The 23431-nt window shown below is 37.0% G+C and overlaps 1 protein-coding gene across 2 annotated transcripts in view; it reads left to right on the top strand.

Annotated features, from left to right (window-relative positions):
- MAGI2 (membrane associated guanylate kinase, WW and PDZ domain containing 2) overlaps positions 1-23431 on the top strand; it is a 760760-nt gene that overhangs the window by 434680 nt on the left and 302649 nt on the right. For both annotated transcript variants that reach the window (XM_074161622.1, XM_074161614.1), the window contains exon 3: positions 19743-19862. In XM_074161622.1, coding sequence (XP_074017723.1) covers positions 19743-19862 — 120 coding nt within the window. The remainder of the gene's footprint in view (positions 1-19742; positions 19863-23431) is intronic.

Genomic DNA, 23431 nt, shown 5'->3' with positions numbered 1-23431 from the left:
CATCTACATACTCAGCAACATCCAAGGTCAGAGAACCAAAGAATGAAGATACAACCACATTGCTATTGAACAAGGCTTCCTGGGGTAGTGGTGCTTGGGGTGATGGCAGATGATTTGGTGTTGTCTTGTACAGTTCTCTATTCTCGTTTCTTCCTACTGAGGATACTTTTGAAAGAGTTTAAGACCCATTATGTTTTACCTTAGGATATTTTCTTTTAGCTTTTTCTCTTTTGGGAGAAATGTGTTTTATTTCATTCAGCAAAATGTATTTCTTCTTGAGATGGCTATCATATCATACAAAAACAATGACTTTTGCAATGCTAATTCCTGTATATTCCTAATGTTTTCTCTGTGAAGTCTGTTGCTTCTGCCAAACATTTGGACTTGTCTACATTTTAGATAGAGAGCACACTTATGGATCTTACCGTTCACAGATTTTTTTAAAAAAAGAAAGACAACCCCTCCCCCCCAAAAAAACTCTACACAAGAATCCATGAAGGTTTAACAGGTGATGTAATGGTGCTTTGTGATATTAGTGAACTAATTCACCTGCAGTGAATTCCTTGACTTTATTGGATTATAAGATAGATAAAGAAGCATTAAGATAGGGAGCATTATTTATTGTATAATTTTAGATTGTAATTAAAATTAAATATTAAAGTGTGAGGAAATTGTACTGTGTGATTTATGATCTTGATTTCAATTACTTGAAAATTTTTTAAGCCACAGGTTGACTTCTTGGCTGGTATAAATCAATAAAATTGCTTTAATTTATGCTAGTTGCAGATATGATTACATATTTTTAGTTTCTTCATAACTGTATTCTTTCCTTCAGGTATTTCAGAAGCAAAGCCCCACAGCCACAGTCCAGAATGTCAGTAACTGTAGAACTGATACCTGTGGGAGATTTGCATCAGCTGAGCCCATTTAACTTGGTCATTTTTTGCTTGTAGCCGATTAAAAATCTAACATGGGGTATATGGTGCCTTTACCTTAAAAATCTAACAAGGGTATATCGTGCCTTTACCTTCTTAGATAGTGGCAACTTGGGACTCCTTTGAAGAGAGAAGAGATGGGTATATACTTATTCAAAAATTTGGACAAATCACAGAAAAAATGTGAAATTGTGTCAGAATTTAGATTCCATTTCAAATAGGAATATAACATACTCCCTAAAGTGATGAAGAGGTTATTTCCAAAATCTTCATGAGATTATAAAATGACTTATTCAAAATGTTGTTGACTAGTAAAACCTGAAAGCAACCTTTTACATTATGGTGGTACCTCATATGCAATAGGTTTTATTGCATACATATTTTTAATAGTATCTCAACAAGAAGTTAAAATGTTTCATTATATGTACTTAAATGCAAGATTTCTGGACATATGTCACCATCCTTAGTTCTATTTTCTGTGAAGATTCTGTGAGTCACAGAACGTATCGGTGGTGAATTAACTTTCTCTACACAGATGAAAATAAATTCACAAAAAGAACAACTGTGAGTTAAATAATAAATAGGCCAATTTGCACTCATAATTCTTACATCCTTGAATTATCCTAAAGTGTCATTAAAATTCTGTTCCTTATACAGAATGATGTGCAAGCAATACATATTGCAAAAATTAGATTCAATGGATATGTAAGAGGTGGGTTTACACAGTAATTATAGCATTACTTCATTTATAATTATTATCTTTATTAGATATAATTCAGCCAACCACTATAATTTAGATACACACATGCATCTACTACTTCAATAAATATATACTTGCTGCCCTTGACAGCTTCATTCAAGTCTACTTCTTCATGCTTTGTTCTTGTGGAGTTCAGCCAACACAAAGCTTTGTTGTTGCTGCCATTGTTTTATTCTACTTTCAGGAAACCATTTACTATAGCTCAAATGAAAAAGGCCTTGTTTCTAGTCATTTCTCTTCCTCTTCCTTGTCCTTGACAGGAAAAGGGGTAACGGCTTTAAATTGGAAGAAGGGAGATTTAGATTAGATATTAGGAAGAAATTCTTTACTGTGAGGGTGGTGAAGCACTGGAACAGGTTGCCCAGGGAAGTTGTGGACACCCATCCCTGGAAGTGTTTAAGGCCAGGCTGGATGGGGCTTTGAGCAACCTGCTCTAGTGGAGGTGTCCCTGCCCATGGCAGGGGGGTTGGAACCCGATGATCTTTAAGGTCCCTTCCAACTCTAACCATTCTATGATTGTAAGATCAACTGATTCAGTAGTGTTCTTGACTAGATTTTCAAAACCTAAAGAAGTGTTATTAGATGTGATGTTTCTTTATTTAATAAGCTTTTTATACTGGAATTTAAATTAAATTATTTTAAGTACATTTTTTTAAACAAACAAACAGGCAAATTTCTTAAAAATAAGAAACAGTTATAAATCAATGAACTTAGTGTTAAACTATGCAGATTAGTCATTAAAGTCACAGCTTGATGTGAGATCTACTTACTTAGTCATTGAAGATATGCCATTTTTGTCAAACAAATGACAAAGATGCTCCACCAGTGGTACACCTATGTAGTCCATGGGTTGATAGTTGTGGGTTTTTTCTGGAGGATTCTTGAGTTCCATGCCTGTCTCTGGTAAACTAGTATTACAAAGTGGGAGTTAAGGTTAAAATTCAATCTGACTCCTGGCAGAGAAGGTACATGATTTGAATGTTAATCCATGTAAGCTGGTTCAACAGCAGTATAAAAGAAATCCTACTGCGTGGCAAAGTTGAGGCTTGTTTGTAACTGAGAAGACAGTTCCCAAGGTGTAGATGACTCCTACCTTCTGCTGAGCATGGTGGCCCAAGAGCTGATGTGTGTAGTGTTGATGTGTTGCTGTTCCAGTAAAGACAGCAGCAGTGCCTCATTGTTGTTCTCCCCTGGAGAAATAATTGTAGCAGCAGCATTAGCTGAGGTTTGGCAAGTCTGCATTCAGTAGTGTATCCTGACTAGTACTGAGTGAGCACAGCAGTATTCGTGTTTAAACAGCTTAGTGACAAATCTCATGTGCTGCAAAAACACAAGGAAAGAGCCTGAGCCAAAATAAACTGCCTGTCTTCCTGTTCTCCGTCACAACAATACCAGTGGTAGCAAGTCAACCCTGCAGTGCAACTGTAGGGACACGACCTTTTCCTAGAAAGGATCATGATGCTGAAAAGTTCTCCTAAAAGAGACAACTGTCCTCTACACACTCTTCAAGATAAAACCACTTAATTTCACTTTTACTTTTTGTTCTGCTGAATTATTTTCATCATTATTTTTTTAGAGTGCATATGTTTCTACTACATTCATGTTATATGTCTGGACATTAATAATCTTTGGACTTAAAAGTGATCTGAGATGTATTTAATTTCTGAAGTAAATTTTGATCTTCACTCATATAAGTAAAAAATAAGCCAAAATTAAACATTATAAATTATTTCTAAGTAATGGGACAGCATTCCTTGGGTTTTGTTGGAGATGTATCTTTAAGGTAAACTGACTTACTTTCATTAATAACTGCGTCCAGCTTTGGGCCCCCTACCACGGGAAAGACATTGAGGTGCTGGAGCAGGTCCAGAGAAGGGCAACGAAGCTGGTGAGGGGTCTGGAGCACAAGTCTTACGAGGAGAGGCTGAGGGAGCTGGGGTTGTTCAGTCTGGGGAAGAGGAGACTGAGGGGAGACCTTATCGCTCTCTACAAGTACCTGAAAGGAGGCTGTAGAGAGGCAGGGGTCGGTCTCTTCTAGGGGGTAGAGAGGCGGGGGTCTATCTCTTACAGATGATAGGACAAGAGGCAATGGCCTCAAGTTACGCCAGGGGAAGTTCAGGTTAGATATTAGGAAATATTTCTTTACTGAAAGGGTTGTCAGGCATTGGAATGGGCTGCCCAGGGAGGTGGTTGAGGCACCATCCCTGGAGGTATTCAAGAGAGGAGTTGACATGGTGCTTGGGAATATGGATTAGTGTTGGGTGGTGTGGTGGTGTGTGTGGTTTGTTTGTGGATGTTGTGTGTTTTTTGGTTTTTTGAGGTGTTTTTTGTTTTTTTTTTTTTTTTCTCATCGGTTGGACTAGATGATCTTAAAAGGTCCCTTCCAACCTAGGTGATTCTGTGATTCTGTGAAATGAGGTTTCTGCTTCTGTTTCACTGATGAGAGAAAACGCTCAGTTGTTATGTAAAGAGCACTCATGTGACGTTCTTCATGACACAGAGAGCTCATGATTTGGTAGATGCAGCACTCTGTATTGGTGTTTATGATGTAGTTCTCATTTATTACTGTTTGGGGCAAATTATGCTCTCATTTCAGTGTACTGCAGTTTTGCTATTAACCACAGGAGTAGAAAGGAGAGGCCTATTATTTTACTTGTCAACTTTAGGGAAGTCACCTCCATTTGCAAAATATTGTCTCTAATGCCTCTTGTGTTATCTAGAAGCAAAAACATAGTTTGGTGGATGAAAATCAAGCAACAGAGGAGAGGCAGTAGGGAACAGCTTCTGAAATCACTTCTCACCACATTTTGAGTGCAGTTTGTAATGCAGTTAATCTGATTTATTCTTCAGAATTGGTTTAAACTGAATTTTTACCTTTCTGCTAAAACAGTTGGATCATTTACATGGTCAGATGCAGCTGGTGTTCTCTTGGTCTTTAACACTTCTTAGATGCTTGTTGCCAATTTAGCAGCCACTCCATAACATTGACCATGTATCAATGTAAAGTTCTTGAGGTAAGCAATGGGTATTATCAAGAAAAAGACCAAACACACAGTGTGCATCCTTTCTTGTGGGTAAACTCAAAAAGAGATATCTGATGAGGACATCTTGGTTTATTATGTCAATTTTTATCCTGGTTAGAATTCACTTTCAGATTTTAGAAGCTGATTTATATTCTTGTGGCTTATTGTTGGTTACCAGTCTTTGTATGCTTTGATTCAGATTCACATTCTATCGATAGACAAAACTTGTAGTGAGCTACTACCATCTGAGTGTATTAATTACAAGTTCTGCTTGTTGGATTGGACACTGGCTGGAAATTTTCAGGTTTGTCAGTAGTATGGTTTTCAGATAAGAGTAAGGAAGCTTTCTTACTTCTTGTAACTACAGAGATCACTTGAAACAGTCACAATTGATTGAAGCTGTCATTCCTAAGCCAGTGAGCTAGTTGCCACAATGATGTATGAATTGTCCCGTCTGAGTGGTTGGGGCCATATTTCAGTTAAGTGCTTTCCAGAAAAGTGGTGTTTGAATAATTTGAGAAGTCTCTTGGTGGGCTTATTGATTGTCGCTTGGAAGAAAACATCTAAAAGGCCTTTGCTGGATTTATCTAGTGAAAGCCCCTTAGCTGGGGCCTAGTGCAAAAATGCTGTATCTTAGGTTCACCTTACCTAACTTTAAGCACATATTGGAGGCTTAGAAACAGGAGGCTACTGATCCTAAATGTCTTCTGAAGTCAATAGAGAAGCTGGAATTGTCAGTCTGACTGAAATCACTCTCTGCTGAATACACGAGAAGCCTTGGAGGTTTGGTCGTACAGCTCAGGCCTACACTGAATTGTATCAGCATAATTGTGAAACCATCAATGGATATTAGCCATTCATTTTAGGAGTTTAAAATTAGGGTGGAGCAGCAGAACAGTATTCTGTTAGTAAAGAAAAGCACAACAAATCTGCAAAAATGGAACTTCCCTTTTTTTCCTTTTTTTCTCCTTTTTGTTTACCCTTTCCTTTTTCGGACAAAAAAAAAATAAAAATATATATATATATAAAGGAATGTTGTCCAAGACAGCTAGGAGAAAGGTTAGAGAAAATCAAGGACAAGTAGCAAAGGAAAGTTTTCCTAATATTACTGTCAGCATTTTGATGAAAGTATACATAATGAAATAAGCAGATGAGCTTAAGTGGAAGCTATGGAATCCATTTACAAGGATGTAGAAATAAGCACTTTGGCCAGATTCACTGCTAGCCTCTTTGTGCTTCTAAATATGGATTTTCACTCTAACATGTGGAATCTATATGCACTTCTGAAAATTACCACTGAAGATTAGACCTTTTTTTTACTCTAGACAATTCATGGAGAAAAATTAGTGTGTTTGGTTTAGCATCATTTGAATCAATTGTGTAGAGTCTTACATACATATATATGTTGATTTAACATATATATGTTTGATTTTTTTCCCAAACTGTAGGTAACAATATCCACTAAAAGTACATGACACTGGGTTAGACAGTAACACCCCAATTCCATCATATAACCAGAATTTAACATCTCTCATGTGTGGGGATAAGAACATATGGTTTTGTTAATCAAGGTACTGAGGACCTTTAACAGTTGTCAGAAACTCTGTTTCACCGACGGTGAATTTAAACACCTACAACTAGTTATTATAACTGTTTGTTATTCCCCTACCCTGAGAAACTGGACTACTATTAACTGTCTCAAGAGATCACAAAAAAAAGGGTTGAGACTAAAAAGATAATACCCCCAAAACAGTGATTTAGGTCTTTTAGGGCTACTAGATATAATGGGGGGTAAGAATACAAAGTAAAAATACAAATATTATGCTGTATTTTTTCATGAGGATATTTTATTTTCAAGAGGAACTTGAAACTCTTGAAAACTTGAAACTCTTAGCTAGAGAATGACCACTGCTCAAATAAGAAGCTAGGCTGCCATGAAAATTTCTAGAAATGTAGTGTCTGAACATGAGCCCTACTTCATGACAAGCACATATTGAAGTTAAAAGAATGAGATATTTATTAGGCAATGTATGTACATCATGTACACCACTTCCAGTAAATTGTCAAGTTATAATTTTTCTCAGATTTTACTGTTATTGAATGCAGTGGTACTTCTACATATTGGGATGAAGGAACCACTGTATTAATGGCACATGGTGCCAGAAAAAAAAAAAAGTCACATTAGGATTTGGATCGGAGAGATGATTAGTGTGAAAAAGCAAAAGCAATACTCTACATAGCTATACAGAGCTCATGAACAGAACTTTGAAGAAGCAAAAATGCTAAGATGCTTAAAAGGAAAGAAAGGGCATAATTATAAACGAAGGAATATTCACATTCTCTGATAGCTGGGGAGCTAGAATCATTGACCCATCCTCTTCAGGGAATTCAGTTTCCTGCTACTAATTATTAGAGCTACAAATTCTTAAATAGTAATTAATAACATCTATAAAAATAAAAGTAGTATAATTAGATATTTTTCAGTTTGATACAGGTACTTTTAATTTGCTCTGTTATCATCAGTAGCAACAGATGCCAGTTCTTGCTATCCATTTGGAGCTAAAATAAGTGGAATTAACTCATCTCTAGTGACTACTGAATTGAATGTTGCAAGGTTGATTATTACAACTCATCATATCAGAAAATGAAGCCTCACTGTTCATTAAAAGCAGCAATTTTAATTAGCCAACCACAGTAACACTTGCCACTCACCAACAGCTTTTCTTTCAGCACTGCTGAATGCAAGAAGAATATCAAGGTCACACCTGGGCCTGAAATCTTTCAGGTTGTTCCAAGCCCTTCTTTATTCAGATATAACCTTCCAAATAACACTTATGTTCCTCTTGAATAAAGAAATTGTCTGTCAGTTGGAGCATATAGTCTTCATGAAATGACCTTCACCAGTGCTGTAGTTACACCTCAGAAATAATTCCTGTAGGAGATAAGAGTAGCAGTGGGCTTCCTCCCAGTCAAAATTACATGACATCTATTTCCTCACCTTAACTGTATTTGACTCCTTTGAAGTTAAATCTAAGCTTTCTTTTTTTCTATCTTCAGAAGAAGAATGAAAAAAGCTTTTTAAATTTTCTTTTAGAAACTTGAAGATAGTCACAATATCTAAATCTGCAGCAAGCACTTTTAAGTTTGTGAGTATGCTATAAAATAATGACTCCTGTATAAATAATTTATTCAACTTGTTACTGAAGAATGATATTTTTTTTATTAATGTGCGTTAAGCTAAAAACAGCTTTTTTTTTCCTAAAAACAGATGGGAAGAAATCTGTTTCAAATACTTGGGCTTTTATGGGGAGTCATGTTTTTACGGAAAATAATCCGATATAAAAACTAAGATGGTTTAAAAGTAATACATTTCTTTTCTGAATAACATAGTAGAACTGTTCCACGATGCATTCCTTTATCTGAAGGAAGGAGAATACATTTTCTATCACGCTGTTTTAAACTGGACTTTTTGGAGCAGAAAAATCAAATATTCTCTTAACTTGGAATTCACTGCCTAAGTTCAATCAAAACTTTTGGGCTATGAGAAACGGTGGATGAAGAAGAGCAACAGAAAAGTTTTTACCAAGGTGTCGACATCATTAATGTGTATATCCTACTTCTGCTGTTTGTAGTGGAAAGTAAGAGGAGGAAAGACGGAACAAGATGCTTTCTCTTACTCTAGAAGCAGCCAAGAAAACACATGCTTGCTATGCCAATGTGCCCGAGCGTACAGCGTTTGATAGCCTGTAACCTTCACAAGAGAAATGTGCTTCTACACGGACAGAGCAGCGCTGCCGTGGGAAGGAGTCTCCCAGCATGACTTCTCCTTCTGCTCAAAGCCTTCCTGCAGCATGTGGTGCCATCCCACAGTAAGAATTCATGTCTAGCGCTGATGGGAGCCCTACTGAGGGAATACGATTTTCTGCGTTTCAGTTCAGTGTTTGCACTGCTGTCTGGATAGCAGTTGGCCACCACAGATCTCAGCTGTAAATCTTCTGGAGGTGTTGCGCAGCCACTCATTCATTTCTTAGAACTCTGCTCATTAAAAATGAGTGCAACAGTATCTGCTATTATATATGAGCATTTTTTGTCACCAAACCAAAGTCAAGTCCAGCTGTCTGGTGAATGGTGCAGAGATTTGGCTGTATATATCAACTTTTGGGGTGAAAGCCAAGGAATTAAATCATCAAAACTATGGACTGGAAGAAAACCAAGTACCTTGTAACTGTCTTCTAGTATTCAGGCACTATTTACTGTAGTTTTCCAAAGTACTTTTTGATTCAGAAGAGGAGATGTACTCTGGATTGGCTTTTACTCCCATGCCTTTTTGGATAGATACTGTTCAGAGGTACAGCAGAACACAACTATGAAGACTACAGAGGGAGAATTTTAGACTTGTGTCTAAAGACTGCCCAGTTTTAAGTACAGATTTTTTCATTCACATATATTAATTAGCTTCCCTATTTTAAGCATAAACCCCCATCATTTTTCTGTATGTCATCTGCCCTAATCAGTAAATAACCCTTAAAATCCTGTTAGTATTTTATACTATTGATTCATTAATTAACTGTTCTGTATTATTGACATAAACTTCAAAACCAGCTGAAGTGAGTTTGCCTAAGAAATACATCTGTGGATGGTTTCTATGGTAGCCTATTCCACAGTCCCTCTTTTAATGCCTCTCAAAGTAAGACTGTATATTTAGAAAATCCATTTATCAATATTTTCAGGGACTGAGTAGCAACAGCTAACAGCTTCACAAATCCTTTTTAAATATACTATTAAATAGACGTTCTACAGGGTGGCTGGCTCCCTAAGTTTGAGTAAAATATGTAAATAAGAATAATAGTATTTTTTCAGTTTTAACAGTATTGTTGCAAGCATTGCAGAATCTGTCGAGGTACACTATATGATTTAAGCAGGTTCTTCAGTCCTCTGTAGTAACATGTACAAGCAGCCTAACAAAAGTCATCCAGAACAGTTTATTCATAATGTTAACAAAATCAATTGGTATAAAAGCCGTGTGTGTGTGTATGCACCCCACCATAGTTGTTGATAGCAGAAGCGTTGTCCCTTATTCCAGATGTGATGTGCTTCCAGGATTTCTGAAAGTATATTAGTGTGCGGTATAATAGACATTTTGACACCACAGTTGAACAAACTAACCCAAATCCCACTTAATAATATTTTTATTGGTGCTCCAGTCAGTTGGACTGTCAGTAGGAATAATAGAATTGATAACGCTGAGCAAAAATTCAGCTGTAATACTTGACTGTTCAGCAGACCTACGCATGCCAACTGACTACTATGCAAGTAGTTCGTTAACTACATCATCTATCCTCTTGAAGAGCTGCAAAAAATCAGACATTTCTCAGAAAAGGCTTTGTTCTTCCAAACACCTTAAGAAACTATGTTCTAATTAATCGTTTCTAGTAGTAGAAAGTATTTTGCATTTAATTAGGTGTACCATTATTTTATTAGTAACATCAAAAGTCTGTCTAGATCTCATTAGCAGAACACTTTTATAAATCTGAAGAAATGTATGGAAACATAAATGCTCACACATACATGATTCATCAAAATGCACTAATGAATATCTTGATTCTTTAGGTAGTTCTCTTGTGCACATATATTCACTTTCATATAAAAACCTGTGGTTTATAGTTGGAATAAAAGTTTATGGGGTTGTAAACAACTTTGTGCAATGAGAATCAAAGCCTAAACTTCCAGAAGGGATAAAGATTTATCATCATGTTTCAGTTTATATCTTTACCTGAAGGAGTGGAAATCCCTGAAAGAGCAACACTGAATGTCTAAAGCATGTACAAAAAATAATCTTGGATTTTATTAATTATTTATTAGCTCTACAAGTTCCTAATTAACCAAAATAACACAACACCCCCCCCCCAACTTCCTACCAGCACAACCTACAATCCATTTATCATCAGGTTTTCCAATTTCCATTCTCAAATGTTTCTTTATAGCAGGTCACTTCTTTCCTGTCTGTTTAGAAAGCTGATATTGCTTTTAGTTGTATAGTAAGCGTGAAAGATACTGGGATATATTGCAGGGGTGTCTGCTAAGATACTAAAATGTTTCATGAAGAGAATACCAGTGTCTTCTAGAGCTTCATTGTTGGTACTAATTCTTGCCTTAAAAAAAACAAAAACAAAAACACTTTTGAGGCAATAATGTGGAATCTAGAATGATTCATAACTGGTTTTCCATCTTTTCACTTTTTGAGCACTGAAAATCAGATTCCTCAAGGCCCATTGCTAACCTCTGCACTTTCAAATGCCATAATACCCATAATTTCCCAATTTGGTATTTTCTAGGAGTTACACAGAATATATTTTAGGTGTTTATGATATCTGCATTAGCAACAGCTTTTCTGACACTTTTTACAAGTCTCTTCTGCAATATTCCATGCCTAACTTGACACAAAGTATTCACATTGCTCTGTTATTAGCTTTTATCTCTGACATCTTTTGTTAAAATCTTAAAAGATATTCTTGGCAGAGATAATGAAAAAAAGATGTTTTATTTGCTCAAATGCTGTGCTGGCAATGGAGCTTGCATAGTTGGGCTTAATGCTGGGTCAGAGTTGTTCTTAAAAGAAAGTGCTCTGCAGACTTAATGAGGAATTCACCAACAGCAGGAAAGTGACCTAATTCATCCTGTGATTACCAGGCAATGAGTCACGTACCTTTGTAGAGGGAACACCCAGTATATCAGTGCCTGTCACAGGATAACAGCATGAAAGTGCAATGGTCATATCTTTGCATGGTGTAATGGGTAGCTCTGGATATGTCACAGCTTATTTTAAAGAAAAGTCTCCAAGTGTCTGTCTCAGCCTACAGCTCTTGCGCTGCGTTTCTTCTCTGGGTATCTTGCTGGTTCCGGTGGTCCTCTCATAAATAACAAAATAAATAAACAAACAAATAAATAGCCTTCCTACCAGCAGTCCTCAGCTTGAACTACTGCCATTCCCTCCTTCTTCGATTTTTACTTTGCTCTTCAGGTCCAGTATGACTTAATTCTTAAAATGCATAAATTATCTGTTTAGCTGGTTTTATGCACACTGTACAATGCCTGTCATATTGCATGAAACCAAAATAACAAATAGAAAACCCAGGCTGTGTTTAATTGGAAGCTACTGAATGCATATTGAATCTAAAAAAAAAAAAAAAAAAAAGTATTTGAAAGGATATATGCATGATACATGTATCTGGAGTGTAATAATCCTGCTAACCAGCAGGCAGGAGTTTATCTAGCTTACATAATGCATATGTCTCAAGTTTAGAAAAAGTGAAAATCTAAAGAACCATAGGCTGAATGTATATTCTTTCCATAAAGGACATGCTTATCTGTTACTGTGTGCATCATAGATCTCAAATCCAGTAAGTCACTGCCTCTCTTTTACACTATAAAATATATTGTCCTGAATAGTTATGTGGTATTATAGAATGTGAGCATTAGAACATAGTACACAGTCCTTTATGACCACTTTTCACAATCTTACATTTTACTTCTTCAGGAAAAATCAAACTGTAGCAAACAAGGTCATTAATCCCAAAGTATACTAGAAACTGTTAAAAATATGGGTCAGGTGCTTGGAAAAAGTCCTTTTATTCACATGAATTAAACACCCAGAAATGAAACTATTAGTTCTGTGATGAAGTATGGCTAAGTGCTTTTCCCTTTCTACAAAAACTTGGTCAGAAAATCCTGGATGTAGTAAAAAGATGGTTTTCTTCCAAATAGTGTCTGAGGTTTTGCTCTGTGTAACATTGCAAATAATGCTGCAGTCTCACAGCTCGGCACCTGCTAAACGCCTGGCTTTGTCTCACTGTAGAGCATTTAGCACCTTTGCTAGTGATGTTTGAACTGATTAACTTGGAGATCTTCTTCAGGACCACATTTGCCAACAACCAGTTGATTGTTGCAGTTTGATGCAGTTTGAAAATATTATCCCTGAAACATATTTTCAGGAATCTGGAATTCATTACTTCTGCAGTTATTTTTATAAGGATACATTAGACAAATTGCTGGTATTACACACTTAGAAAGAGGAAAAACTTTTCCTCTTCATGACCCCTGGCAAGAAGGGGTTTATGCCATTGTGTTTTATGTTGTTGTTATCAGAAGTATCATAAACACTTGAAGCTTCCTGCTTTGTAGCACATCTGAAATCACTTTACTTGAAAATTATGTTTATTATTCTCTTCAGCTGGGAATTCAGTAGATCAAGATGAATGTGGTGTTTCTCTACTTAATGCAGTTAGTAATTTGACAAGATAGGTATAATTTCGCATACATTTCAGTTCCTCACAAGTAATAGTGTCTCAGAGTAATTTGGCAAACAAACAAAAGAGCTAATTAAACATTGTTGAATTTTTCTAAGGCAAAGTGTATGCAAGGTCGTACCAAGGGCTCAGCTGAAGTTTATTAAAGATTAGCAGTCTGTTTCTGCAGGAGGGATCCCTCCAGCTACTGTAATGTATGACAGCCTGGCATACCGCTTTCCACAGCAAGCTGTTGTATAGAGCAGAATTACAGAACAAATTTTCAGTAGAATGTCTAATAAAAGGGCTTTCTATAGTAAAGATTTTTTTTCTCTTTATGTTTTGTTATACTTGGAACAAATAAACACAATAAGGCCCTATTCACTTCCATACATTTGGAAAATGAATCTAGGAGCAGATCATTATGCAAAAAGGGTTAGGTTATTACTGTGCCTTTCATCTACGCTATAAATCCTTGTGGCAAAGACACACCTTTGCTTTTCTGTTTACCTCATGCAATAGGAACAAACCTCTGAATACAAATGCAAATCAGCTAAATAACCATAAAGGTGTTTGGATAGTGGTGTGCCATGTTTGCCCTTAACTTGAAATTAAAAACATAATCATATAAATATTTATAATATGCCTATAAGCTCAGAGCAATGAAACCAGTGCACAAAGTCTGTGAGTAGGTATTGGGCCATGCAGGGACTATGGCCTTTACTTCTACTCTGCTGACCATCATATAGAATGTACAGGAGCACCACTCATGATATTATCCATGTAATGCTGCCAAAGACTGTAAAATACAGATTATTTACTGTAAATTACAGATTATTTACTCTGAGGTGTTCTTGAAAATGTGTCTATGGTACTGAGCACAGAACACCTTTCTGAATCTTTCCTGTCATAGTTCTGGGATTTTTAACTAACGTTCATATTCCAGTGCTGAAAAATAGATAAATTTGCCTCTTTTCCTATCATGCATAAGTACATGACGTTAGCAATAAAAGAAACATTGAGAGAGCACCTTTCCTGCTTTGAATGTAGCAGAGCTGGATAGAGGCTGTGAAGATTCAGTGTTTCTAAGAAGTAGAAATATCTGTTATGTTATATCCTACCTGTACAAGCTGGTGTGGAGCTTTCCAATCCTGGAGTTCTTCCAGAGTTGGAAAGTACTAATAATGGAAATCTGGACTGAACACTGCATGAACTGACCATTTTTCCAATCTGTGCTAGCAGTCAACATAAAACTTCCATGTTACATGTTATTTATTGTTCCCCAAGCTCATATAAGCAGTATTTCAAAAATAGTTTACTGCTGTGAAATTAACACACTCCTTTTTTTTATTCATTGTAAAGATTTCTTAGGTGTCTAAGTTTATACCCTCAGGTGCCTTATACTCAGTTAAAAGAAAAATGCTCTTTCAAAGGCTATTTATTTAAACAGCACCTAATTCCTCTCCAGAAACATAGCACTATCATATAACATAACATTGAGCATGGAAAGCCTGCGCGGAAATATGGTGAATCACCATGTTTCCCCTGTAGAACAGAAGAAGAAACAAGCTGCAAAGGCAAAGGGTCTTTTAAAAAACAAAAAATAATAATAATCTGCCACAAGGTTCAAATATCTCTAAACTGTATCAACTATCCATCTTGAAGTTATAAATCCAGACAAAGTAGTTCCTGAGTAAATGACCTTAATATTAGTTTTGAGAGCAAATTGATGAATGATGCAAACAGTGCTCATGAAATCAAAGAAAGTCAGTATCAGTCCAGACTTGGTAGATCAAGCTCCTGTAATTTCTAGGGTACCTACACGTGTGACAGCACTCACTTGTATGGACTGGTTGTGGTTACTTGCAAGCTACTCCTTTTGCATCTTCTGTTCAACAGCAACAATAGATTGCATTTGTCATAAATATGCATAGTGGAAATATCTCTTGCTGGTTTTGATCCTGCAAGATCTAAAAGTATCATGTTCTTTCATTATGGAATTCAAAGATTATTTTTTCATACATTACCATGGTAACAAAATAATAACTGGGTTCCTATTTTCATTTTACATTAATAAAAAGCTAAATATTATAAGCAGTAGCAAGTGTGTCCTATTAAACCTTGATGCTGTATAACAGAGGTGGTGTGTTTCTGTAAGGCTTGGAATTAATCCTTTGTTTTAAGTCTTGAATCACCATAGCTTTTAGGCCTGCTTGTCTGTCTATGTGAATGTAGTGAAAGACAAAATTTACTAAGAGCAGTAACTCTACATTAGATTAAAGGCAAGGAAAAAGAAAAATTGCCTATAGTCTATAAGATTCTTATATATAGACCTCAATGTTCAGACCTTAATGGGTGTTTAATATTCTCCAGTAACTTCCTCCAAGTCTGTAAACCTGCACATTGCAAATGCTATGGTGCTTACAGAAAGGTGTAAAGGACAGCAGAAGTATTAATAGATGCAACTCAGTTCCTCCAGGGTGAAGGAGTAAAAGAGGCAATAACTATTGATTATTCCATTAGCCTGGGAATTGCTTTAACCATTTGCAAGATCTCAGGTCCTCCGGGCTGAGGGAATGAGAACAGATGCAGGAGGGAAATGGGACTCAGTAAGATTTTATGAAGAACAATAAAGTTCTGGTGGGGATGGAAACTGCTGTACCTGGTGTAAGAGTCACCCTGAACACATGCAACTAGTGATCATGGTTTGCTCTTTCCTCCATTTTTTGAAGGAAGTGAATAGTTGACATCTTATAAGAGCAGTACCCTCAGCATATGATACAATGCAGAGCTCTTGGAGCAGACTCCCTAAGGATTATAAGAAAAGAGGATGGAACCTTCCATGTTGCCATCTGAGTGACAGTATTATCTCCAGGCATTGAGGACAGAAATAGCAAGTATAGGTAGAACAGGCAAAAAATTTTCTAGAAAATCTGCTTTTCATGAAAAATGTTAATTTGTGTAATTTACCCATTTCAATTCAACTTGCATGAGAAAGGATTCCTTATCCCTATGCTGGGAAATCTAGTGAAACCATGGGGTGCAAGAGAAATGGAGAAAGAAAAACATACTGTAGAATTACCAGTAGCTATTTAGTCACCTAGGAAATTCAGTGGGAAACTGGGATTCGGGGAGACTAAATTAAGAAGTTGCTGTGTACTGTAGCACACTGGCAATTCTAAAATGGAGTTCTGGGTCTTTTGGTTTTGCTACAAAAATCCATTAGTTTCATCTTGAAGTGAAATAGTATTACTATTTGAAATCTTGGAGTGCTATAGAACAAGACAGTGATTACATCTGCAGCTCTAAATACAGAGCATCTCCTGGCTACCTTACACGTGGAGATAGGTGATGAGCAATTTGACTGGAGAACAGACAGGCTAGAATTAAGCTGTGTGTTATGGATATAGAATTAGTCTATAATTGGACCATGTATTTCATTTGAAATAGGGGAAGTAGATTAGACAGAATATTCAATTCATAATGCAAGGCATGTGCAAACATTCTCATATATGTACCATATCCAAAAGAACAAGACTAAGTCATATAAAGGCAGAAATGTCTGATCTTTAGCTTCCAATTTCAGAGAGGGATTCAGAATCTGATATTTAGTCTATTACACTTTATTAGGCAAGTTGACCAAAGACAGTGACCAAATGTCCTGGTTTGAGGTAAAACAACCAATTTCTTTTTCAGTAATTTTACTTTTCAGTTAAGTCTCTTTAACTACCCGCACCTTCTGAAATTAATAACATATTTTTCAGACAGTAGCTGCTTCTAGTGGATATCTAGCAAATAAAGAGAGCATCTGTCATTCATGTAGTGGCCAGCCCAGCCCAAACGATGATGCCGAAGTAGAGAAACAAAACTGCAGTATTAATACTTAATATAATAGAATCATCGGAAATTTAGATTGAGAAGGAGCTTAGTAGGTCACCTGGTCCAACTTTCTACTCAAAGCAGGGCTTACCTCCACATTTTATGTAAGTTTTATTTTTGTCTGATTGATAAACTTCCAGTAATCCTAGTTTGGCCACATAAAAAATATTGAAGAAACCATAAGTTAGAGGTACTCATGCCAGCTTCTTCCCCATGCCATGTCTAGGAACAACTTAGCCTTGATTTGCCAAAGCTTGCTTGTCTCTTGGGTTTTATGAGGAAGATACAGTTCCTGTCAATATACTTTGGGAGTGAAAAATTCCTCAGGAGAAAGCATGCAGATCAAACATCTGATGCCTGTGCTGTTAGCAGAGCTCCCGGGAGCTCAGGGCTTGCCAGAATCCCTGTATTTCTGCACAGTTCTCACAAAGGGCTGTAGATCTTTGAGGATGGTGCTGCATCCCCAGGGGTCAGGTACTCCGTGGGGAATAAATTCAACATTTTTATGGACACTCCAAGCGTCTGAGCATTTTAACCATACCATCCCTGAACCACAATAGTGGTAATAATCCTAACGAACCCATTTCGGCAGATGTGAAATTCCCAGAAACAAACAGATGAATCAGATGAATTTTAGTTTTAAATGTTGAGATGAGAAGGGAATTGTAATCAGGCAAATGAAGAAAGTGTCTTATAGATTTATCAAAACATATTCTTTGATCTTGGCTACTGAAATACTAGCTTCTCAGGCTCATTCAGTCTTTGCCATAGACCTTCAGGCTGCCTGTGAGGAGAGAACGGTGTCTATGACAAGCAGTGCAGGTAACCTAATTAAGGCACCATTATGTCTCTATGTCTCCTCTGACAACAAGGAGTTTGGACAACTCTGAAGGCCATCCAGTGCTTTGGCAAAGCTGAGCACTGGCCAGTAGGAATCATTGAGCATGGAAGTCCTGTCATTATCACTGAAAGAACCTTGCACTTCTAATGTGCTCTTCATTGCACAGAAGTCTCCATTAGACTCTAGCTATAGAGTGGGATTCAGTATGAGATTAAGACAGCTGCATTTTGGGCAGTGCAAAGGACAATCTTGTGCATTTGGGCCTATGCAAGGGATATTTTGTCCTTGGCATATCTGCTATCTTCACATGGATATCTGAGGCTCCCACAGACACCTATGTATGGCCAACTGAATTGAGCTCTTAGCAGGTAGGCAGCTGAATAGCTCTTTTGCTTCCACCATTGGTGAGATCTCTATTGACTGTAATAGTTTATACACATGGCAGAAATGTAGACAATTACACTTAATTTTCTTGATCCTACAATGAGTCTCACACAAAATGATTCAAGAGGTTTAAATGCAGATGTCTGAATCATAGACAAAAAAGTAGATTAAATAGATTTTTCGTTAGCTGACCTGAAGAGACATCTTAGTCACTGCTGTGTAATATGAGAGTCACAATACGGTGTTTAAGGTGGTGGATTAATAACTGAGGAAGAGACAGTGTCTTTTGTACTGTTTTGCAGTGTCTTTTTTCATAATGTTTAACTTTTATCCAGGAAGTGGAAGGTCTGGTTTCTAGCCACTTCCCAGTGTCAACAGTCTTGAAACCAAACCCTGTCAGTGTTATGGAATCACTAAAGTACTGATAAAGAATTGATTTATTAAGATGTTTCAAACACCCTGAGACTGAGAGGACCTAAAACTCTCCCATTTCCAAATGGAGTTTTGAGACTTATTGAGTGGTTTCAGTCAAAGAAGGGATAGCCTGACCACAAAAAACTGGACCATTAAGAAATTAGGTCAAATTCAGATGCTTCTCTGTTAGCATGTCAACTTCTGCTAGCTAAGCCGAGTCGCTTCTCAGCATGTATGAAATATTGTCTGTTGGCATTTATGGAGTTCTGTCATGCAGAGATGACAATAGAGGCAATAACTAAATAAAAGCACCTTTGCAGTTTGACAGCATGGTTAGCAGGTGATTTGAATCACTCATTCCCTTAAGCCTAACCATTTATCAAGTCCACTTATGGCATTGAAACACGCGAGGTGAACGTAACCCTTACAGATTTACGTACAGGTTGTGTACTAAATAAATGTTTAAAAGATCATGAAGCAGATGAATTGTAGACAAGAGTTTGTCTGAAGCCACAGGAAATACACATCAAAGATTTGTGTTACTTCTGAATGCCTGGTGTCACTGGGGGTCTGTCTAGTAACATAAAAAGAATAGCAATATGATACATTTTCATTAGTGAAAATAAATAATATGGATCCAAAAAGCATCTGGTATGATCTTAAACATGCATCTCGTATGCGTCTGTCAGCTTCAACAAGTATAGCTGTATGGTTTGTCCTGGTTCCGGCAGAGATAGGGTTAATTGTCCCCAGGTTCCGGCAGGGACACGGGTATCCCATCCCAGGTGATCCCTGCCCAGGGGGGAGCCTGAGCTGCCAGGGGAGCGGGCAGGAAGCCGCCGCTGGGGAGTGGGCTGGGGGTCCCGGGTCCGGTCGGTGAGCGGTGGTACTGTAATCGTGTTTGTACATTCCTCTGTCAGCGTTATTGTTGTTTTCTTGTTCCCTTTGCTGTTCTGTTAAACTGCCTTTGTCCCAAGCCACGACTTGTGCCGCCTTCTTAGGATTCTCCCCTCACGGCTGAGGGGGGGAGAGAGGGGGAGAGAGCGGCTGCGTGTTTGAAAGACATCCTCACAAGGAGGACATGCTGTATAATATGTTGTATTATACATATATATATATGTTGTATAAACGGTTTACTCCGCAAACATTCCAAAACTTGCAAAAAGGTCATTCTACATTTAGTTCATGTGCCTGACAGTGTGTCTTTCCTCCTATTACTAGGCACCACAAGGCCGCATAAGGAGGGGGAAGTCCCTGGTGTGGACTATATTTTCATCACTGTTGAAGATTTTATGGAATTGGAGAAAAGTGGTGCTCTCTTAGAAAGTGGAACATATGAAGGTAAGCACGCTTTTACTGCTAAATCTGTCTCATGTTTCCATTATGCTGTTTTTCTAATTTGATGGATTTGCACTGGGACATCCCATTACAAATGTGTCATTGCTACTGCTATCAGAAATTTGTGAAGAGCCATATGGCAATTATGAAAATATTTTCATATGCAAAAGCTAAATGCAGATGGGTTCATTGTAATTTTAGTATATTCTACTGGTTAAGAGAAACAGGAAAATACATTGCACTTACAGGAATGAAATGCTATGGCTGTCTTTATGCCAAATACTTGAGGAGATTTCCACAAAATTTCAAGAAACAGCTGCTTTTCTAACGTAGGACAAACAAAGTCTACTACAGAAACCAGTTGTAAGGCTGGCACTTCTCCTTTGCATGTGTGATCCTGCAAATACCAATCTGTATCAGAGGTTGAAACCTCACTATTAAAGTAAGACAGGTAGGATTTGCTATGTCATGTCTCATGGGCTTTGTGAAGTTATTGAAAAGAATTTACTAATTTTGTTATATGACAGAGGGATAGGAACTGTCCTAATGACTGTATCAGAAAATGTCTGTATGTGGGGCAAAGAGCCAGCAGCTTATTGCTGAACAGTGCTTCCCAGGAGAACTGATGATTCATCTGTTTTTAAACCTTTTCCAAAACACCACTATCCTGAAAGTGAAACTACTACAAATGGAAGGGCAGTTACATAGCAGGGCATTTTAATAAAACCAGAATAATGCTATGCTATTTTAAACCAGGTGCTTCTTAGAAATACACTAGTATTTCTACACGAGTAGATAATTGAGTAATGGATAGGTGTTTTTACTGTAATCTCCAAAATGACAGGGAACACCCTTTATATGAAAAATGTGGCCCATACGCATGAGAATACCTGGGTGAATAGAGCCATTTACAGGAAGCAGCTTCATATTTTTACCTTGTAGCAAAAGAAGCAATGAAGACCTTTTTGTCCTGACTTTGTCCCTGTCAAGGAAAGCATCTGAAGATAAATAAGAAGCTATTCGCCCCAAAGAAAATCATTAGCTGTGTTATAAATAGCAGGAAAGAAGGTAATCCTTTCTCGCTTAATCAGCACAAAGTACCCATTGGAAAGTAAATAAATTTTCATAAAGAGTTATATCAATACAGAACTCGTAAGAAAGATTTCCATTAAAGAAGGTCAAATAAAGGAAAATATATTCTTTTCCTTTTCTACTTTTTCCCCACTGTCTGACACCTAATGGTAGAAGTTACCTAAACTTTCATACAAGTATAACACCACAATTTTACATTTATCAGAGATTCATTAAATAACAAACCTTTCTTAAAATATCTTTTTGTTACCTTAGGTGTTTGAAACTAACATTACAGGAGCTTAAGTGTAGCACCAGTCTGTCATTGCTTGACCATGTAATTTCATTAGTTTGTAGCAAGTTTGGAGAGATTGAACTGCTAGGTTAAATTAATTCACAGTGCTCATCTGTCCCTTGAGGGATACTGAGAGGTGTCTTTTGATACCAGCTACCAGAGCTGAGTGGACAGCAAGGTGAAATATTGGTTGGGGAAGACTGCATAACTCTTTAAACTGGCTGAGGACTTAGATGAAGAGAGGTCCAAAGTCATGACTATGCAATATCTGTCACGTCATTTGCTGATCACAGATGACAAGTTCACTGAAGCCAAGTCAGAAACTAAATGCAAAACAAAATAAACTCAACAGAACAATTTCTGCATAAGTTCTGTCTTCGATTCCTACGTTTCTCAATCACCAGATATGCATTCTGACAAAAAATAGATAATATATTATCTGTTTATGTATTATGGCAAATAATAAGTAACACACTGGAAAATATACCTAGTTTACAGGCACTGTTTCTGCTGTTCCCAAAGACCTTTGGACATGACCTTGCAAAGTTACACCCCTCACTTCCTGATTAATTCCTCATGACTGTAGCACCTTCCTCGGGGAAGGATTTTGCTAATCATTCCGTCACAAGGTTTCCTGTGCACATTAAGTCTGCAGTGATTAAGTTTACTGGTGACAAGTATTCCAACCAGAGCAAGGAAATTTTCAATTCCCCCACTAAAAGAAGACGATTTTTGAATCCTTCCATAGATCAAGCAACTTATGTTGTTGTTATGTGAGCACGCATGTTCTGGGAGATGAATTTTCTCTCCTTATCAACACTGGTTATCAGGCCTCTGAAACGAATCAGCCTTCTTTTTAATGATTCTTAATGTTAATAGATTGGTTTTCAGATTTCTTTATTGTTTTGTTTTGTTTTGGGTTTTTTTGTCTTGAAAAAATCATTCTATATTTAGTTAAGTTTCTGTAGTTTAGCTGAGTCAGTCTATGCTGATCCTCTAACCACGGCCACTATGTACCAGTTTGTCTCTACCAGAAAATTGTTTTAAAGACAGGATTTCTCATTTAGTTGAGATAAAAAGACAGGCTTTGTGTACGCGTGTTGTTTTCCACCAATTCCTGACTAGAAGGGTTGATTCAATCAATTTACCTTCTACTGTATGAATTCCAAAGAGAATCAGAAACATCCAGGTAAACCAGAGGAGAAGGAGGCCAAGCGGAGACCTACTGACACTGAGTCTTTGTATTGTTCGTTATAGTATACAGTAGTGTTGGGAGGGGGAATATTTTCTAATAGTAATGAGAAAACCATTGAAAACAATCAGAAACTTTTTGTTCTGGTGCAAGCAAGTAATAGTTGTGATTCCAACCTGGACAGGATATAATCTAAAAGTCTATATTCTTAGAAAAGTATAGTTTTATAGTTCTTTTTTTTTTTGTAGAACACATTATTTTTTGAGTTTTAAAATAGATTTTTAAGTTATAAAAGCTTCAGAATTAAAAATAGGATGCTCTGTGACCTCCTTACTACTAAGGCTTTGAACATGCCTTTCTATGTCTACCACTCTCATCACAACTGTGAATGACTGTAGTATTCCAAAGGGCTGTAGAAAAGCAGCAGTATGTTCATGATAAAACCTCTACAAATCTCTTTTATTTTTTATCAGCCTTGTAAATATGAAAATATTTAGTTTCAGTAAGACCAAATCCATTACTATTTTGACTTTTGCTATTTATGCCTTTTTGAGCAACTGCTGGAAAGACCAAGCTATCTTTATAGATAGGAATTATTTTAAACATAGATAATGGTACATAAACAGTTGCTGCATGTTTTACAGCTTACCTGTGCTAAAGTTCCATGGCAAACTAGGTGACACTATTCAATGCCACAAGAGAGAAAGAAGAATGCAAGGCTTGCTTCCAGTCTCATTCAGATTAACAGTCCAAATCACAATCTTCAGTGAGATTGTCGTTGAGTTCTGAATTTGTAATAAAATTTCAGTGAATTCCACCAACACATTGCTATTTGGGGCAGGGAGTGTTTGCCTGAAGCACACCAAGCTCATTTATTTGGAGGTCTTTGTATAATAGTGCAGCCAAATCCTAAAGGTTTCGTTTCTTTTTAGCAAAATTCCAATTTACTGTACTGATTGAAGGAATTCTGATTTGGCCCAGAATGATAACTTAATTGGAGATAAAACTTGTTTC

This window comes from Numenius arquata, chromosome 2, assembly GCF_964106895.1.
Source record: "Numenius arquata chromosome 2, bNumArq3.hap1.1, whole genome shotgun sequence".
Lineage (NCBI taxonomy): Eukaryota > Metazoa > Chordata > Aves > Charadriiformes > Scolopacidae > Numenius > Numenius arquata.
Note: the sequence above shows the minus strand (reverse complement) of the source record. Positions and strands in the feature narration are given on the sequence as shown.